Source organism: Chinchilla lanigera, unplaced genomic scaffold (assembly GCF_000276665.1).
Source record: "Chinchilla lanigera isolate Chin_1 unplaced genomic scaffold, ChiLan1.0 scaffold00050, whole genome shotgun sequence".
NCBI classification, from domain to species: Eukaryota; Metazoa; Chordata; class Mammalia; order Rodentia; family Chinchillidae; genus Chinchilla; species Chinchilla lanigera.
The window spans coordinates 10,631,529-10,650,679 of NW_004955451.1; the positions used below are offsets into that span (position 1 = coordinate 10,631,529).

General features: G+C 42.1%; 1 protein-coding gene across 1 annotated transcript in view; it reads right to left on the reverse strand.

The window, feature by feature from the left end:
• Positions 1–878: 878 nt before the first annotated feature.
• Positions 879–19,151, reverse strand: part of Utp18 (UTP18 small subunit (SSU) processome component homolog (yeast)) — a 30,754-nt gene continuing 12,481 nt past the window's right edge. Inside the window, exons 6-14 of the mRNA XM_005394109.2 lie at positions 18,178–18,303; positions 17,904–18,078; positions 15,936–16,036; positions 15,412–15,502; positions 13,703–13,826; positions 7,965–8,139; positions 3,052–3,194; positions 1,773–1,811; positions 879–1,025 (exon numbers count right to left, since the gene is read on the reverse strand). Coding sequence (XP_005394166.1) covers positions 1,787–1,811; positions 3,052–3,194; positions 7,965–8,139; positions 13,703–13,826; positions 15,412–15,502; positions 15,936–16,036; positions 17,904–18,078; positions 18,178–18,303 — 960 coding nt within the window. The 3' untranslated portion in view covers positions 879–1,025; positions 1,773–1,786. The remainder of the gene's footprint in view (positions 1,026–1,772; positions 1,812–3,051; positions 3,195–7,964; positions 8,140–13,702; positions 13,827–15,411; positions 15,503–15,935; positions 16,037–17,903; positions 18,079–18,177; positions 18,304–19,151) is intronic.

The window sequence follows — 19,151 nt, forward strand, 5'->3', positions numbered from 1 at the left end:
TCCTTGCCCGTGGCTCCCTGTGTGCCGGGGGCCCTCCCTCCGGGGGCCTAGGAGGCAGGGAGCGAGGTGCTAGTTGGAAGACCAGGGCTCCCCGCCCGTCAGGGGCCCTCCCTCCGGGGGCCTAGGAGGCAGGGAGCGAGCTGCCGGTCAGAAGACCGGCACTCCCCACCCGTGGCTCCTCGTGAGCCCTATACTTTTTAAATACATGAGAAAATGTCCATTTTTCCTAAGAAGTATAGGAACTATTCTGTAACAAATTATTTTATGATTAAGCAGTTATGGAACCAAATGTCAATATCAGAATTCAAATTACATAGAACATTTAAAGTTGGCATAATGAACATTTCTAGGAAGAGAATGGCTAATAGGACAAGAAAGCCAGGTTTTTTACATGCCCATTCCTCAACAATGAAAATGGTTTGAGTAATAATCCACCTGAAATTCCAAACTCATCTGATGAGCCCTCCCAGCTCTCCAGAGCTCTCCCCCGAACGCCAAAGCTCTTGCGGTACAGTGATCTATGCTGGGAGGGGCAGAGTAATCAGTTACCTGGGAAGGGTGGGGATATCTGCCTACATTATTTTTGGCCACAATTTCTTATCTTTACTCTTAAGCATTCAAAAGGGAAGCACACCTGTAACTCCAGCTACTCAATGGGGCTGAGGCAGGAGGATTTCAAGTTTGAGGTCAACCTGGACAACTTACCAAGACTTTGTCTCAAAATAAAAAACTAAAATTGTGGCTGAGTAGTAAAAGCACCCCAGGGTCCAATTCTCAGTATCATAAAAAAAGAAAAAAGCATTCTGATTGGTGTGTGTGTGTCTGTGTGTCTGTGTGTACATGTACGTAGGCAGTGGGGAAAGAATCACATACACTTATTTTCAAACCAAAGCCGATGTGTTTATTGACAATGCTGTTAACTTAAGCACAGCTGGCTCCACAAATCATTATCCACACATCATCACATTCCAGAAAGCTTCTGAGAAGAAATACCAGGACAGGCTTCCTCTGTCGTCCAACTGGATCTGAGGAAAACACAGAAGAAATTATGCATCTGATTTATTTACAGCCACTAGTGATCAAGCATACATGCTGGTTTTGTAGTTTTGACAGCTATACTGTTTTCCCCTCCGTGCGATATAGCATTGCTAAAAATTTCTCTATTTTAAAAAATCCTTTTCCCTAATTAAATCTATCTGCACTTCTTAACATTCAGGAATCTAAGAGAAGACCAAACAGTCCACTCTATGAACCGACCAACTGCCAAGGTCAGCCTCAGAACCACCACCGAATGAGGGCAAAGACTGAGCTACAGAGGAGAATCATGCCCTACGTTTCCAATACTGGGCAGCAAAACTAATAACCAGCTTGGTGCAACAGGGCAAACCACTTCATGATCTCCCAGGAAACATACACAGTAGGACGGTTTAAACTCATATGAGCTATAGGTGCATCTTGGGACGCCTATCTCTCTGTAAGGCCTACTCCCTTGTGAATTACGTATGTTCAACAATTACAATTTGGATGACAATCACTGAATGCAATATTAGAGATGCAACCTCAGGACGAGAAAGTCAGATCGTTGTGATTTGGAATAAGAAATTTGCAGGGAAGGTTCATGCTCAGCTACAGAGTCCCTTCTACCTCACTGCCCTAAATGAAGCAGCAACCTAACAGACAAACGAAGGTGGGCTAATGTGGTACCTCTACCAAAAGACAGCAAACATACCACTTTACAGCCTGTAGAATTTATAAAAAAAAAAATTCCTTACTTCAAATAATCTCTTCAGAAGTCTGAGTAATGGTGCAACCTGAAAAAGCAAAACACAGCCTTGTAATTACCCACAGTATAGTCAATCAGATCACGAAATGGCACTTAGAAGCCCAGGGTGGGGAAGCGTGCTCACACTCACTGTCAGCACAGTCAGACTCAGACTCCCCAGTCTGACATTCTGGAGGATCCTACGTCCCAGACTGCAAGTAAAAATCATTAAGCTTGCTCCAAAGCATCAAATGGAAGGCTATGAAATACCTGATCAGCCATACCCCACAGACATGCTGGTAACCCAATTCACTAATGTATCTACCAACAGTCTCATTCTACAGAGCTACGCTCCAGTGAAATATCTAAGGGCTTGGAAGAGAATTTCTAAGTGCAATGAGAACCTGCACCTTCTTACAGACTCTCTACTGAAACAGAATGTTCACTTCAAAACTGATCTGAAACAAGATCCATGGGATTATCCTGCTCAGACTCATCTGCTTTTCAAAGTAAACATAATTTTAATCCACACTGTTCGCTACATTCGCTTCTCACTATACTCTCAAAACCCATTTACAGTTCTTTTTCCACCCTGTCAGCCTTCCCTAAAATATGCAAACAGAAACACAGGTTCTACGTAGAGCCCACAGCCAACTCGAGCAAGGAAAGCGCATCGTGACTTCAGTCACAGGTTTCTTCTCAAGGTTCTATAGTTCTCCCCGAAGCTCCACTGTGGCACCTGTATCTCCTAGCAATGACGCAGTTAGGTATAATTTTGTTCCTGTCTTCCAGCCAAGTGTGCTGGGTGCAGAAAAGAAACGAACAGAGCACATAACTTGGCTATCTTTGTGGTTAACATCCTTATTTATAGCTTAGAGTTTCAGAGAAAGAAACATCTCGTTTTTTAAAATCACTAAATCTAGTAAACAGAAAACTGTCAAATCACCAAAGGTTAACCTAAACATAAAGCACCAAGAAAATGGCATTATTACTACAGTGGCTCCTGCTCCTCCTTCCGACATTCTCCAACTGCAGTTTGCTGAGGAACAACAGCATCAACACAAGCGATACACACGTATTTTCATTCCTCAGGTGAACTTCTCTGCTAGTGACATTTTATGGTAGAAACAATGCAAAAATGATGAGGAGGAGTCAGGCTGAATATTCTACAATCACTGAATCAGTATATGGTACACATAACTGCGGAGCTGGGAATACACAGGACATCTGAATATTTTCAAAAGGAGTGTATTAAGCAGCTCTAACTTTTAAGCATAAGTAACACCCACCTATACATCAGGGCCTTGCCTTTCTCATTACCCAAAGCAAAGTAGCCACCTCTGGGAGAAAAATCCATGGAATGGACATGAGAAATACTCTTCTTTTTCATAACTGGGAAGTTAGAAAATACTGTACAGGATGGAAGATGAACCTGTTGGAGATAATAAAGTCTTAAGTTACAAAAACTTGGAACTCATTTTTTTTTTGGATTTTTTTTTAGACAGGTTCTCACTATAGTGAGAACTGTAGTCCAAACTGGCCTTGAACCCATAGTAAACCTACTGCCTCAGCCTCCCGAGTGCTGGGATAACAGGTATGCATAGCACATGAAGCTCATCTTTCTTAAATTTTAACGTTCATTCTATCCTTTACTGGTACAAAAATTTCTTTTTTTTTTTTTTTTTTTTTGTTTTTTTTCCGGTACCAGGAATCAAACTCACGACCTCATACTTGCCAGGCAGGTGCTGTGCCACTGAGGTAAATTCCCAGCCCCTCCAAATTTCATTTTGATGATAGTGTACAGCAAAGTACTGTTCTCTTAATAAGGCAAAGTGGCCCAAAATTAAAATTTGATCTTCATGTGTTATTAACTGAGCAGGTGAGGAAGGCAGGGAAGAAAGTGTTAAGGAACCATCTTGGTGCCTGGAGATTCTGACACTGCTGACCAAACAAAGGAACAAATAAAGCAAAAGGTCAGTGGTGGTAGCCAGCACTGCTCTAGCTTACCGACCACAGCACAGAATCTGAAATTCTGATCACAAGGAATAGATATCTTCAACATGATTAATAAGAGTTTTTGTTTGTTTTACTGAGAGTCTTGCCAATTTGCCTAGGGTAGCCTCAAATTTGGGATCCTCTTGCCTGAAGAGTTTAACTTCATGTAACTGAAGACTAATTAAAATACCACATCTTCTGATCTCATAAAATTTCCTTTTTATACTTTCATGTGTGATAAAAACTTTGTCTTTTGCCATTTCTCTTCAAAGACGCCTTAACCATGAAAACTTCATTCATCAAGCAAATACACGATGATTTAGAGCCGAACGCTCACCTGTGCAGGAGGAGGAGCTTGGTCACCCCTCCTCAGCCTGCTTCTGAGAACAGGCCCACAGAAGACGGGCGAGGGCACCCCAGCTGCTGTGGGCGCAGGGGGGCTGGGCGCTGCTCAGGGCTGCTGCACTCTCAGGGCATGTACACGGGCCTGGCTTCTGGGCCCAACACTCGAGGCAAAGGAAACTGCGGGTAAAGCCCAGGTGTGGGAGCAGTTACCACGGCTAAACTGCGATGGTAACAACTCTCTTCCCAACGTTCTCTGGCTCTCCCGATGGACACACCTTCACATTCAAATGCTTCATTACCATTCAGCCATTTATCATGCCGTCTGTCATTCTCCGTACTTTCAGAGGCGACTTTACCACCAATCAACGCGGTTTTCAAAGACAGGGAATGAGTAAAACCCACTGATATATACATGTGTCTATGCAACAGACTCCAGTCAGTCACTTATTAGACTCAACTCCCTCTGACGTACATCGATGGGTCACATTGTCAAGAAAGTATTTAATGAAAAAAATTTGAAAAAAAAAAAATAAATAAAGTTTATGGAGAAGCTCTCAGCGATGCTCAATTATTTTCAGCTGTGCCAGAAGGCAGGTTCTGTCTGCACAGCAAGGCAGAGAAGTGGTCTTGACCACTCAAGCTGAGAAGGCAGCAGTGCCCTCCCTGTACGATCTTTACTTTTTCCCAATACTGGGAACTGAACCCAGGGGCTTTTGCAGCAAGCTGTATCTCTAACCCCCTGTTATATTTTATTCTGAGACAAGCCCTCCCTAAGTGTAGAAGACTCCTTAAACATAATTCAGCCAGGCATGGTGGTGCATGCCTGTAATCCCAGCACTAAGGAGGCTGAGGCAGGAGGACTATTGCGAGTTCGAGACCAGCCTGGGCTACAAAGTGAGCTCAAGGCGAGCCTGAACTGCATGGAGAGACCCTGTCTCAAAAAGAACACCACCACCACCCCAAAAAACCAACATAATTCCTATTAAACCACCATTTTAATTCACAACCTAAGGACAAAAGAGCCTAATTTAGATTCATGTAACTTTATAATGCCATCAACTGCTTTTCACAAATAAAGTACCAAAATTAAAAGCATAATATACATAGCAACTTTTTAAAGTCTATTTCTGTCAAAGGTAGCTGTGTATTCTGATAGCTAAATAAATAGAACAGGGCACCAGAAACGCTCTGGTAAAAAAAATACACCTGTAAAATCACTGATGTGTATAAATTTGTCTCCTTAGAAGAGGTGGCCTCATGCAACAAATAACCCACACAACCATACACAGCAGCCATGCATTCGAAGGGTACCAGTGTGTCCCCTCTAACAGGATTAACACCAATTTACCGACAACTCATTTTTCAATGTTACCACCTCTGACCTCGAATATGGGGTCTGGTATTTTACAATGTGCTCCTGAGATACTCCATAGTGTCTACCTGCAAAGTTCCCCAGGGAGCCTTCACTCTGCCTTAGTGCCTCTGCCCACAGACCAATGACCTCAGAACTCTGTTATAGGTCAGAACTCTTGCACTGAAATCTTTGTGGCCTTTGTATTGTAAGTTACGGCCAAACTATTAAGAAAGATCCCAGAAGGACCCAAGTTCATTAACTCAGAAAGTTCCCTCTATTTCTAACACCATTTCTGTCATGACAGTTAAGGATCCATTTATCAAAATTCAACAAGTTAAAGCTCATTCATCCTTGATTTATTAGATAAGATGTTCCACAACTTTCTACTGCTTCCAAGATTGTAGATGCGCTAACAATTTGACTTCTGGGTTTCCTACTGATGCAGTGGCTTAGATTTATATTCACTGCCTTGTGCTGGGATAACAAAACTGTTTGGATCATTATAAGCAATTGCATTTAATGATACCAACACTGTTTTCACCGAGACACTCTGAAGCTGCTATGCTTGGCTTCTTTCCATTAGATATTATGGTTGACTACCATTTAAAAACTGTGATTTGGCTGTTACTAATGAATTCCTTGTGTGATTTTGCCACAATAAAAAAACATAAAGGCTGTCATGATCACTGAAGCAAACTAGGCAGAACTAACTACTGTGCATCTTGCAGAATATATTAAATCAACAGGAGATGGATCCCATGGTTTTCTAAAACACAATTCACTACCATTAAAGTGACATAAGGTTAATGTGTACTAGCACACCACCACTCCCGTTTGAGGAGCACAGATTTTAAAACTGTCTTAAGGGCCAGGGATATAGCTCAGCAGCATAAGTGCCTGCCTGGCAAACGCAAGGTCCCGAGTTAGACTCCTAGTACCAAAACAAAGAAAAAAAACCTGCCTTAAATTAGAGCCTTCTCATTTATCAAATGATTCATTGAACAGAAAGGCAACAAAATGCAAACACTGTAGTTTTCAAACTTTTTCGAGTATGCCCCTTTCTCTACAAAATCAAACAGAGAATCCCAAAGCAAGCCACAGCCAAGGGCGACACAGCTCCACATAACACGGGCAGGAGCTCAGCCTCCTCTGTGCCCCTACCATATAAAATCCTACGCAGCAATGCTAGGAAGGGAGCAAAGTCTAGAATCACAATCACGCCCTTTACTAACTGGTGACTTTGGACAAGTTAATCCTCTGAAGAACTGTTATTTGTACCAAAATTTTTTGAAGAATTCTATATTAATCTTTGTAAACTGCACACTATTACCCAAGTTCATCCAAATGGAGTAAACGGGCTTTCTGTTGAATGAGTTTCTGTAAAACAATGTGGCAGTATACGCATCACAGCACAATACAATACTGTTGTTCGAAGTTCTTCACCATCTGTATACCTGGCACCTAGAGCAAATAATTGTTAAATGAAGAAACGGGTTCTGTCTGAGGACATTTCAGAGAGCTGGATGACATTTACGCTGCGCTCTGAGGTTGGGCAGGAAAGAGTTAACACTGGCCTGAGGCCTTGCTTGCAAGGATGGCCCTTGGATGGTCACTGGGACCTGAGCTAGTACAGTCCTCTCAATAGCTACGAAATGTCCCCTAAAGGACAGGCTGGCTCACCAGGCCTGAACCATCTGCACAAACAATGTCACTTGTGCTGCACACCTGCCTTTACTTCTGCAACTCTAGAATTTCGGTACATGGTAGGCAGAGGTAAGATACCTAATGAACCCCGCAAAAGCGTGGGCACTGAGTCTCTCTAAACAGGCTTCGTTGGTAGAGAACACAGGACGCTGTCATCACGCTTCACTGCTGGAGGAATTAGATGCATCCCATGTGACTGTGCCAGGAGAGGACTCCTGGAAGGCCCTATCTGCTTTCCTCAAGATCTCACCCCATGGGCCTTTCCCTTTGCTCATTTTTGCTGTCTATCTTTTACTACAATAAATCTTAGCCATGAACATGACCACATACTGAGCCTCATTTCTAGCAAATCACCAAATGTGGGGAAATTCCTGAGGACTCCTGACACAGGTATTCATAGTACTGTCTAGCTATTTTAACTGCAATATTTTTATGACTTTTAAAATCTAAGAATTGCCTCTACTCCATGAAAACAACAGGTCTTTAAAAAGCAGGTAAGGAAAGAAACCTGGGAGTGAAGTCTTCAACTTAAATATGTCCCTTGCTTTACATGCTGAAAGAAACCTCTGACAATGAAGACCACCACTCAAGAAATACTGAGAATGTGTAGTAAAGCTTTCCCAAAAGAACTAACGTAATAGAAATTTGCTGGCTATGAAACATTATTTCATCATATCCAGGAGCCATAATACTAACAATTTCTGTAAAGAAAACTGAGTAACTAATCACTCTTTCTGTTATCACTTTATATTGTTAAAATTTAAAATTCTCAATGATAAAAACAAAGAGTAAAAAAGGTATTACCAATCTGACAGCATCTTTCATTTTGTCTGAAGCAACTGCCAAAATTTCTGTAGCAGAATTGAAGGTCAGAGATGTAACACCAGTTACCAAGTTCATTATAGCTTTTATTGGCTTTGGGTTTGTTTCTTGGAGACAAGAATCTTGATTGTATATGTTTACCACTCCACAACCAGAACTGCAATAAGAAAAGGGTACAAAAAGATTTTAAAACCAGTAAAAGGACTTTCACAACCTGCGTAAATACAGATTTCATCTACAAACTGGTATCTGCGGGACTCACATGTTACAAAGAGCCTAGGCTGGCAGTGTTTATGGCAGGACAAAAGCTAGACACAGTCTATCAGCTCCACTTCAGTCTTGCTGAGCTCTGTCTAGCTAGAAAATCTAAGAGCACAGAATCTCCAATCCTCATTCCTTTGAAAAAAACAAGTGCCCACTCTATTCCAGACACCACTGAGGGCCTGGCAGGCAAAAGTGACCAGGAGAGACCAGGACCACGACTCTCAGTGCCTAGAGACTAATGCCCTACTGTGTGGAAGGTAACTAACCTTACCCCATGGACTGCGCCTCCTTTCTGTCCGTATTCTCTGACACTGTGAGCACTTGCCAGTGTGACTAACAGTAGGAGAGGGAGACACCTTACTTCACTTTCACTAGAGTATTTACAGGGAAGGGTAGGAAGTGACCATCCAAGTTTGCCTGAATGTTCTTGAGCAGTGAAGTATATCCAAACCCTTAAAAAGTAAATCCTAATGACCAAATGTGAGCGTATCATTAACAGAATCATCCTAGACAAGAATGAAAAATGAATGCTTTTGGGCTCAATGATCAGACCTTCTAATGGTACAGGCATCAAGAACAGGGTACTTATAATTCACAGATTCTTTGGGGGTATACTGAGGACTGAATCTAGGGTCTTCACACTGAACTACATTTCCAGTCTTTTTAAAAAATACATTTATTTATTTAATTTTGAGACAAGGTTTCACTAAGTGCCTAAACTGCCCAAGCTGGGGTTCAATTTGTGATCTCCCTGCCTCAGCCGAGTGCTGAACTACATGTGTCCCCCATGTACAGCTCACAGATTCTTCATTCAAACTGGTCTTGGTCCATTTCTGCTGCTGTAACAAAATGTCTGAGACTGGGTATTTACTTATACACATTAGAAATTTTTCTCAGTTTTGGAGGCAGGAAATCCCAGATCAAGGTATGTTCAGGTTCAGGGTCTGGTGAAGACCACTCTGTTTCAAGGTGGTGCCTTTTAGCTGCATTCTCCCCTGGAAGGAGGAACAGAGCCAACTTTTCCTCAAGCCCTTTTATAGAGGACCTAATCCCATCTATGAGGGTTCTGTCCTCGTAAATTAACTATTTCTCAAAGAGAAAGAAAGGAGTTTAAGACACAAGCTGGCATGGTGCCATGCACCCACAGTCCCAGCTACTCCAGAGGCCAAGGCAAAAGCCAGGAGTTGAGGAATAGCCTGAGCAACAGTGCGAAACCCCACTGCTATCCACCGAGATTCGCAAGTTCACGACCCATGAGATGGCTATAGGGCTCTAGCCTGCAATTCCTAGCTCAAGGGTCAATGTTCTAAGAGTAAAACAAAGCAAAAACATATTACTGAGTAAAACAGGTTTTTCTTGCATTATAAAACTTAAGTGGCACACGCCTGTAATCCCAGCATTTGGGTGGCAGGAGCATCGCTGTGAGTTCAAGGCCAGCCTGTGCTACATAGTGAGTTTGTGGCCAACCTAAACTGCATAGCAAGACCCTGTTTCAAAAAAAAACAAAACACCTTATTTCCAGAAAGATTCTCTAGATGAAGTAAAATGAAACCAAATCAGAGCACTAAAATTAAAGGGCCATAGTGAATTTCATAGCTTTTCTATAGCCCTGAATTATTCAGTATGCTTTTAAAATAAAACAGTAATATGTGGGGGAAGGGGTATTGCTTAGGAAAGAAGAGAACTGGGAAACAGACGGACAGAGTTCCAGTTTGCCAGTTACCAGCTTAATAACTAACAGCCAATGAGCGAAGACTTAAACAACCTAACCCTTAGACCTCAGCTGCCGTGTCAGTAGAATGGATGAGAGTACAACTACCCAACACAAACATCTGTGGGGACAAAAGTGCCCTCCAGCTGTACTGTCCAATATGGAGCCACCAGACACATGTGCCAGCAAACACTTAAAACATGGTCAGTGTCACTAAAACACAATTTTTCATTTTAAATACACACATGTGGCTAGTAACTGCTGTTAATGGCAGACTCACTAAAGCACCATCCAGAAATTTTTAAAAAAGAGATATCCAGCAAATAGAGACCTAAGAGGTAAAGGACAATCATGATGAGAATAAACTAATACTGAAAATATCGTAATACAGTGCAAAGATGAAAAAGAAACTTTTGTTTGTTCACTTGAAGGTACAGAAAACTACCTTCCATATTCTCCAAATCCAAACAGGCTGCTAAAATGACAAAATTCTTCAAGCCAAATTTTAAGCTAAGACCTTAAATCCACATTTAAGGGGGAAAAAACAGCAATGGAAGCTACATCTAGAGATGTTAAAACATAAGCAGGTAAAGCTATACAAAAGCTGAAGCACGAATGGTTGAAGCTGCCTTTCCAAAGGGCTTATGGAACAGATGGTACAAACGATTTATAGCAAGACAACCTAGACCACAAACCTTCTTCACTTCTAAGACTTGCCTTCATTTACAAACTCTTTGTAACTGCGTCATTTATATATTTAAAAACAAAGAAGCATGCCTTCAAGAGCAGTGACTACAATGGTTAAGAGCTCGGGCTTTGGAACCAGATTATCTGGGTTGGAATCTTGGCTCCGCTTCCTCACTTACAAAACACAGAGAATTCCTAGGTTATGGAATATGAAATGAGAAGTTTAAAAGCATTTAAAACAGTGCTCAGATAGTTGGGTGTGGTGGTGGACACCTGTAATCCCAACACGCAGGAGAATCACTGTGAGTTCAAGGCCAACCTGGACTACATAACAAGAATCTGTCTCAAAAAATAAGAGTGCTTGGTACACGGTAAGTGATGAGTAAGGTATCTGCCACTGACGCATTTTTTAAAAGCTAATGAAGACTCGTCAACAAATCTTGAAGACTAGTCAACAAAACTTGAAAAAACCTTCATTCGAAAGTAGGTTATTTCCATGGCTTTGACCTAAGGTTCTCAAAATGCGAAGACCCCAAAAGTGCCTTCCAATTTGCAAAACCCCAGCACAAGCAGGAGCCCAACTAATAGTCTACACCTTGGAAAATAAGCACAGACTCGGCAGTCCCCTTCTGCAGCTGCCTGAAGTTGGTGAGCTGCCTGTGGAGGTAACGAGCGCCTGGGCACATAAGGGCTGTCACACCCATGGGAGAGAGGTGCCACCTCTGACTCTTCCAATCCACATACGCTGCTTCAGGCACTTTCAGCTTTTACAGACTGGCTTCTAGACCAGAAAGTAGTCACAAAACAAAACATTTACTGAAGCTGCAGTGAAAGTTCAGCTTCAGCTTCTGCCTGGAGGAAGGAGCACTGCACCTGGAAAAGCTTGGGTAAAGACCCTGCCAACGCCTCATTCAGCTGTGCTGCAGAATGCAAAGAAAAGGCGAATCCAAAATGAGTTCCCAAATATGTGCTGCACCAACATGCCACAGATTAACGTGGACACATTCTAAACATGTACAGCAATCCTTACATTAACCAAAGCCCTAAAAATGACAATGCAAACTCACAGAATTGTCCATTTACAATATTCCTGGTTTCCCAATTTCCCCATCAAAGTGGAACTGTAAACAGAAAACATCCATTCTGTGTCAGAACACAGGCCGAGAAGAGGTGATGGATACTAGGTCTTCAGATCAAAGGAGCTCAGTGCAAGGAACAGAGGTCTCCACAGAGCAGACTGTCAGTGCCACTTGGTGCCAGCCTCCCCTCCCTGTGCCCTGGCTGCTCCAGCACCAGCACTTCTCCCCACCTGCCTGACAGCATCACAAACTCCTCTGCCAAGAATAAAGGCTTTCTTTACAGGTTTAACAATGAAGACTTAACAATGGCCTTTGGGTAAGCACATCAGAATTGAATTACGCTGAAGGGCAATTAAAACTGAATGAGTTTAAACTGCTGGTATTAGTTTCTGTCCTGTTTGAGCCTTTCAAAGGGGATTAATAAAAAGTGATACACAAAAGAGCAGGCAAGGACCAGAAAAAAGATTAAGTATGCTGACTTCACAAATGTGAAAGGTAATTTGGTGCAGTCATCCTTGTCCCACACAGAGGCAGGAGCGGTTAGTTATGTAAGACACCAGTCTTCATTTTAACGTGTTCCCACAGGCTTGAAGCACATGGTATATGCACGTTTCATCAGGCAGCCAGGACCACTAGTGGTACAAATGGATCTAATCATTTTTATCAGTCTTTACATCAATAAAATTAATAAAAAGCCACTTGATGGGACAGTTATGCACGTACTACAGTGGCTCAAGCAGCCCGGCAGTGAGACATACTACAGACTGCAGCCCTGCTGTGAACATGTTAAAGGAGCTTTCTTGCCAGACCTGCTAACCATGAATGGCTGCTACAGCGCTCACGACTCTGCCAAAGGCTCCTCTCATGCTGAGACACATCCTCCTACAGTTTCGGCAAAGGGTAACCACGGGTCCTTCATCAGGGCTCTAGGACACCAAGTTACCTGTCACTATCCTACTGCCTGAGGCACAGCCACAGATACTGGCCTGGTCTCTAAATTCCACAGCCTAGTTCTACTTGCCTTTCCTCCCAGGACCCAAGGCAGCTGCTTGCCAATTTCCAAATGACAGTGGGGATTTTTACAAGCAGTTTCCCCTATTCTAGCTTTGAAGGAATGAACAAAATAGAGAATATGTAACATCTCTGGACAGCAAGACCCACTTGACTTCCCACCCTAAGGAAGACCCTACTGGAATCTCTACAGCTCAATCATGTTTGTTCTAAGAAAGTCATTTAAAAAAACTTCAAGTTAATAGAATTACAGATGCTTCTTCTAATTACAGAATTACTGTGGGTTGGTAGATTAATATGGAACTACCACTATGTATCCAATGCTTCCTCCTCCCTCCCAGCATTTTTGAATCAAGCAGAATAAAACCATCCTTCCCCCAGTGGAATAACCATTTCTAACAGTAATAAATACAAGAACGCGTGTCTGAGGTAATATTTTTAAGTTTCTACAACATTACAAATGTTATATTGACAAAAAAAGGTTTTTTTTGCTTATACTACATAGGGAGACAAAAGACTACCATAAGTATCTTTAAGACTTAAAACGGAAGTTCACTTATTCTACCACCTCATTAATGGTGAGAAGCTAAAAACAGGAAAATTAGATGTGATCAAACAGATATTTCAAGTCTAGGAAAATATACAATGATTTAAGGTAGTGTAATATTTTCTTTGCTACAGAGCTGAAAAACTATGTTGATACTATTAAACACTGCATGGCCAAGGATGTAGCTCAGCAGCACAACGCCTGCTTGGCAAGCACAAGGTCTAGAGTTTGATTCCCGGTACCGAAGAAAAAAGTGGTGGCATTATTAAAAAAACTGCATCAAGAAAATATAAAGCACAAGGCTCTCCTGATTTATCGCTCTCCTATCACCAAGTTGTCTGTAAACAAGTCCTCAGGCACCATCTAGTACTGCCATTCCGGGACATTTTCGTGCTTCTGCTTCACAAGCCTGTTTACTCACCCACAGGCCACGTACTGTCCGTTCCTCGAAGTGGCAATGCTTAATCCACGCAAACTGCCTTCATCAGCAAATCGGGTAAGGCACTTCCTAGAGTTCACATCCCAGACATACACTTCCCCATCCCCTGATGGAAAAAGCCAAAGGCAGGTTTGGTTAGTTTTGCTTTAAACCTGAAACACGAGTGAATGGACCATTCTCAGTCCCCTTTACTAGTACAAGAGACTACAAATACTCATTATAACCCTTTCCCTTCTAGAAAACTGGGTATTTCTTGTATACACTCATCTACATAGAAAAGTGCATCTGTTAGTGACTAAAAACATCATCAATAGGTTTAAAGTGAAAGAAATCACAAAGTCTTAGTCTGAGTTGAGCTTTTTAGAAAAAGCTTTAGGAAAAGCTTCAATAGTTTACTCATAAATTACTGAAATAAAAATGCAAAGGGAAAAAAACCATCACAGACATTGGAGTACCTAATACACAAGGCTAGGTGACTCAGACACCAATTTTTTGATGATAATAAAGGAAGAGAAAGTGAAGAACGAACTAATCCAGACCATAAAGAACATAGTTTAATTAATACATGTACATTAGGGGCTGGGGATTTAGCTCAGCGGCAAAAGCGCTTGCCTGGCAAGCGCAAGGTCGTGAGTTCGGTTCCTGGTACCGGAGAAAAACCAAAAAAAAAAAAAAATTAATACATGTACAGTTTCTATTACTGAGCCATTTAAATAATAAAAGCTAAATGTGAAAAATAAGTACAAATAATTTAGGAAAAGGAGAATTACGTGGGCAAAACAGAAGAATACATGAAATATGAGGCGACAACATCTATTTCCATGATGGAATGGCCATCCAACTGCCACAGTCAGTCCTTCTGCCTTCCTCTCTCCTACAGCACTCCAGACCAACAGTCAGCACTGCCCCACACAACTCGCCAGGCCTGGTAATGACCCTCCAGCTCGCATTATGGCCCCTAACTATTCACCCTTCCTCTCCCGTGAACACTGTTCTCAAGTCTGCCCTTCCTCCAGATGTACGACTCTTCTCCCAGCGAGAATTCAATGAATTTCACTGTTTAACCATTTCCTTGAAAAAACTTTCCAGGCCAGTGGGAGTGCAGGCTAAGCACTGCACATTCAACAGACAGCCTTTCGTGTCCACTCATGAGTGAGAAAACAAATGGCAACAAAATGAATTCGAAAACTGCATCCAGTACATCGCCATTTGTTCAGCCAGATCCTCTGGAACAATGGATTGTTTCCAGTTTTTTGTTATTACTAATTAAGGTGCTAGAAACACTCAAAAACTAACAAATAAAAAACTTAAAAAATGAAACTAGGGGCTGGGGATTTAGCTTGGCGGCACAGCGCCCGCCTGGCAAGCGCAAGGTGAGTTCAATTGTGAGTTCAATTCCCGGTACCAGAAAAAAAAAAAAAAAGGAAACTGAAGCCAGGCATGGTGGCACACACCTGTAATCCCAGCTCTTGGGAGGCTGAGGCAGGAGGATTGCTGTGAGCTCAAGGCCAGCCTGGGCTACAAAGAGTTCAACGCCAGCCAGAACTGCATAGTGAGACCCTGTCTCAAAAAGACAAAAAAAAAGAAACCTAAATCTGATATTCTCACTAAAACAAGAAAACTGACAGGCAGCTTTTAGTTAAATTTGAAACAGTCACACACCCAAAGCTTCTCCTGTGTCATTCACTTACCAGAATAGGTGTATATTTTCTTACTATCCGAAGTGAATGCGGATGCTGAAACCGTTCCATTAATCTTCATACTACCAATCAGCTCCTTGGTCTAGAAGAACAAATATTACTTGTCAATTATTAGGTGGCTCGGGAAGAATCACACCATGCAGAATCAAAACAATCTAGTTCTTTCCATTCCACAACCTACTTGACTCTATTGCTCCATACTAGAAAGCTTCTTCTGCCTGCCCACACTCTTCCTGAAGTCCCATGTGAGCACCAACCCTTGAGACACAGCCTTAAGGACACACTGACTTAAGGTTCAAGACTCTCTGCCAGGCACAGTGGCGCACACCTGTAATCCTGGCACTCAGGAAGCTGAGGCAGGAGGATCTTTGCGAGTTCGAGACCAGCCTGGGCTACAAAGTGAGCTCAAGGCCAGCCTGAACTGCAGAGAAACCCTGTCTCAAAAAGACAAAATAAAAAGACTCTCCCTACCCTTGGTCTAATTTGAGGTGAACAAGCAGTAACTAGTAAGTCACCTTCATTGCCAGCAAATGAGAATAGCCAGCTATGCCGTTGATGAGCAAGAAGGATCCATCTGGGGAGACTTCAAAGCTCCTCACTATTCTTTCTTTCAAACCTAAGAAAAGAGATAAATCAATTAAACATTTCATATGGTTTTCAGTAGAGCTAGACTCTTAACAACTAAGCTTCTTACCTTTTTAAATGTCTGAATAGCACAATTTAAACAAGCCCCAGGCTGAGACTCTGGGCAAATCTGATCTCTGGCACCAAACATAGGTGAGTGATGAAGTCAGTGTGAAAGCCCTAGGTCTAACCCCGGGCCAGAGAGGGAAGGAAGGAGCCCAGTACACCAACCCTCTTATTCTTTGTTGGTCAGCATTCACCACTGTAATTGCAGGCCAGACACCTAGCCCTCCAAACAGTGAACACATCAACGAATTTCCCAAATGTAACAGCATGCCTCTATCAACGAAAGGGTAAGTTATGCTTCTTGTCACAAAGCTCATTACTGGAAGAGAAACACACCTTCACTTGAGACAGCCATTTAAAAGTACGTATAAACCGTTTGCTGGCACTTACTGGGCATCCTATCATGAACAGAAATATATTAACTTTATAGATTAAAAAAAAAACAACAGTGTCAGTGTACTCAAGAACAGATTAATTTCTCAAAATGGTATTCACATAACCAAGTCACACAAAGGGACATGTCTTTTTCCACGCTTGAAAGGTTCACACTGATTATTTCAGAGCATTCAGAGGGCCAAGTAACTCACTAAAAAGTTGCCTAATGGAAAAAGAGACCTAAGATTAGGTAGAACTTAAACCAGCTGTGGTGGAACATGCCTGGAATCCCAGCACTCAGGAGGCTGAGGCAGGGAGACTGCCACGAGTTCAAGACCAGCCACCCTGGGCTACCCAGCAAGTTAAAGGCCACCCTGAATTACATACCAAGAGCCTGTACTTAAAAAAACAGAATGCATACAACTGGCTGTCTCCAGAAAAAGGGTGACAGTGGCCAAGGAGCAAAGAGCCTTTCACCGCCCACCAACTATACATACGGGATTTTTGCACCATGTAAATGTACTGCCTACTCAAAGAAACAATTTTTTTTTAATTTAGGTGGCTAAATGAAAATACTGATTAGACAAAAAGGTCTCAGAAAAGTGTAAGTGCCTTGTCGCCTCCAGGAAAATGCTGGCTAAGCCTTCTACAGACCATCTCTAAATCCAGATTATGAAAACCTAACAGATAGTAGAATGCACCATTTGCACTAATGCTCCATTCTTCATACACCATTTGCATCAATCTGATAAACCAAGAAATTCCTTGCAAAAGATGATCAGAGATGTGCGGGAACACAGGAAAGGGAAGACTGGAAACTCTGAAAATGGACAGCACCAGTGCTTCTGCAGCTGGCCTCGCGCACACTCCCCTGCCAGCAGGAATATGGGGAGAGCTACGCTCCCTGGGTGCCCTTCCGCGGACACACACAGTTAACAGGGAGCCCGCCAGTTTATTATAAAGAACACCACAATTAGAAAGTATCCAATAGAGAGGAAAAACACTCCAAGGAGGTGGAACTCAAGTCTTCTAGCTCAGTGGCTCATCCCCTTTCTGCTGCCTCAACTGCTAATTTTACAGCCAAGTATCTGTAGAACTGTTTCTCTGATCTAAGAGGAAATATGTATTTGCAAATTAGATATTTCCATAAGCACACAGTATGAAAATTCACTGCTTTCACTGAAACACATTTCATTCAACACGATCACATCTTCCAAATGTTGTAACTAAGAATCCTCTGGGGTGAAAAAGGTAGTTCTAAGCACAGCTACATGAACGGATGGTGGCGAACTTATGGCACGTGTGCTGCACCAGGCTGTGTGTTACCAGTGAAAGCTCTTAAAGGTTCACCATCGCTGTCATGAACTCAGGCTTGGGAGAACAGGGAATAACAGGCATGTGCTCAACAGAAATCTTACCTCTCACTTGATGCACAGGAATTAACTTCCCAGCTAGCATATCATAGACATAAAGAACCTTGCTGTGAATGCTTGTGGCTAAAACCTGTTCTCCATTAGCACTAAAACAAGCTTTAAAGATTGGAAACTTTTCCAAATAGATGCTCTGGATTTTAGGATTTGTTTTGCCATCAACCTATAAGAAAGTACAAATAGTTTCTGTCAGTCATTTCCACGAGCCCTTATTCTGGCAGTAAACACTTTTCACTGCAAGTCTTCATTTAAAAATGCATACCTGAAACAGTGAAAAGGCATTATCTAAGCCAGCAACCATCACAACCTGGGCGCAGGGATGGAACTGGACCGACGAGATCTGGGCAGTGGTAGGCCTCTCAGCATTAGCATTCTGGCAGTTCTTCATCTACGGAAAACAAAGTTAGAAGTCGATCAGTTCAAGTGGATCAACTTCACTTAGAGCATAAAGAAAAAAATATTATGGATGCTAACAGAAGACATGGAATGATTAACTACAAAGGAGTACAGCTGTGGTACCAGCTAGCAAGTCCCTTTGTAACACTAGAATCCACATTTATCATCTCACAAATGAAAGGACTACACCACTAAGGTCCTCTCTGCCTCTTCAAGTCTAAATTTATTAAGCATTCCTAAAGCACCAGAATAGTCACTTCCCTAAGATCCACCCAGCTCAGAAGACTTTCAGTCTGCAGAAATCCTACTCTTACTCTGGCATCTCTTCATCAACAGCCAAGTACAACAGGCACTGTGTAGCTGTCCCCACAGCTCTACGGAGGGTACAGGTTGCTGATGTCCTCCCACAGTATACCACTGCTAGTTTAGAGTGATGATACCATGCATTCCTCGGAATATTTTCAGTTATTTCTTTTGTTTTTACAGGTTTTCTGTCTACATTAAAATTCAATTAAAAACAAAGCAAGCATTATATGCATGTTTTATTTGAAACTACTGAAGTTAAATTTTTATGTGAATCACGTTTTCAGTGCCAGTGAATTTACCCTGTGAGGTACTAAAAGAAATGTACTTAAGCAAGGGAAGGAAGGAGGGAGACAATCACTATCTCCTAGTAATTTACTACAGTAGTTCTCCTGCCCCATCAAAATACATATGCCATTTTACAGAAGAGGAAAGTATCTGTCATAAAGAGATCTGTCAACTTGACAAGTACTTAAGTGAAGCAATGTGCTGGGCGGGCACTTGGTTACCACAGTGAACCAGCTAGACATAGTGATG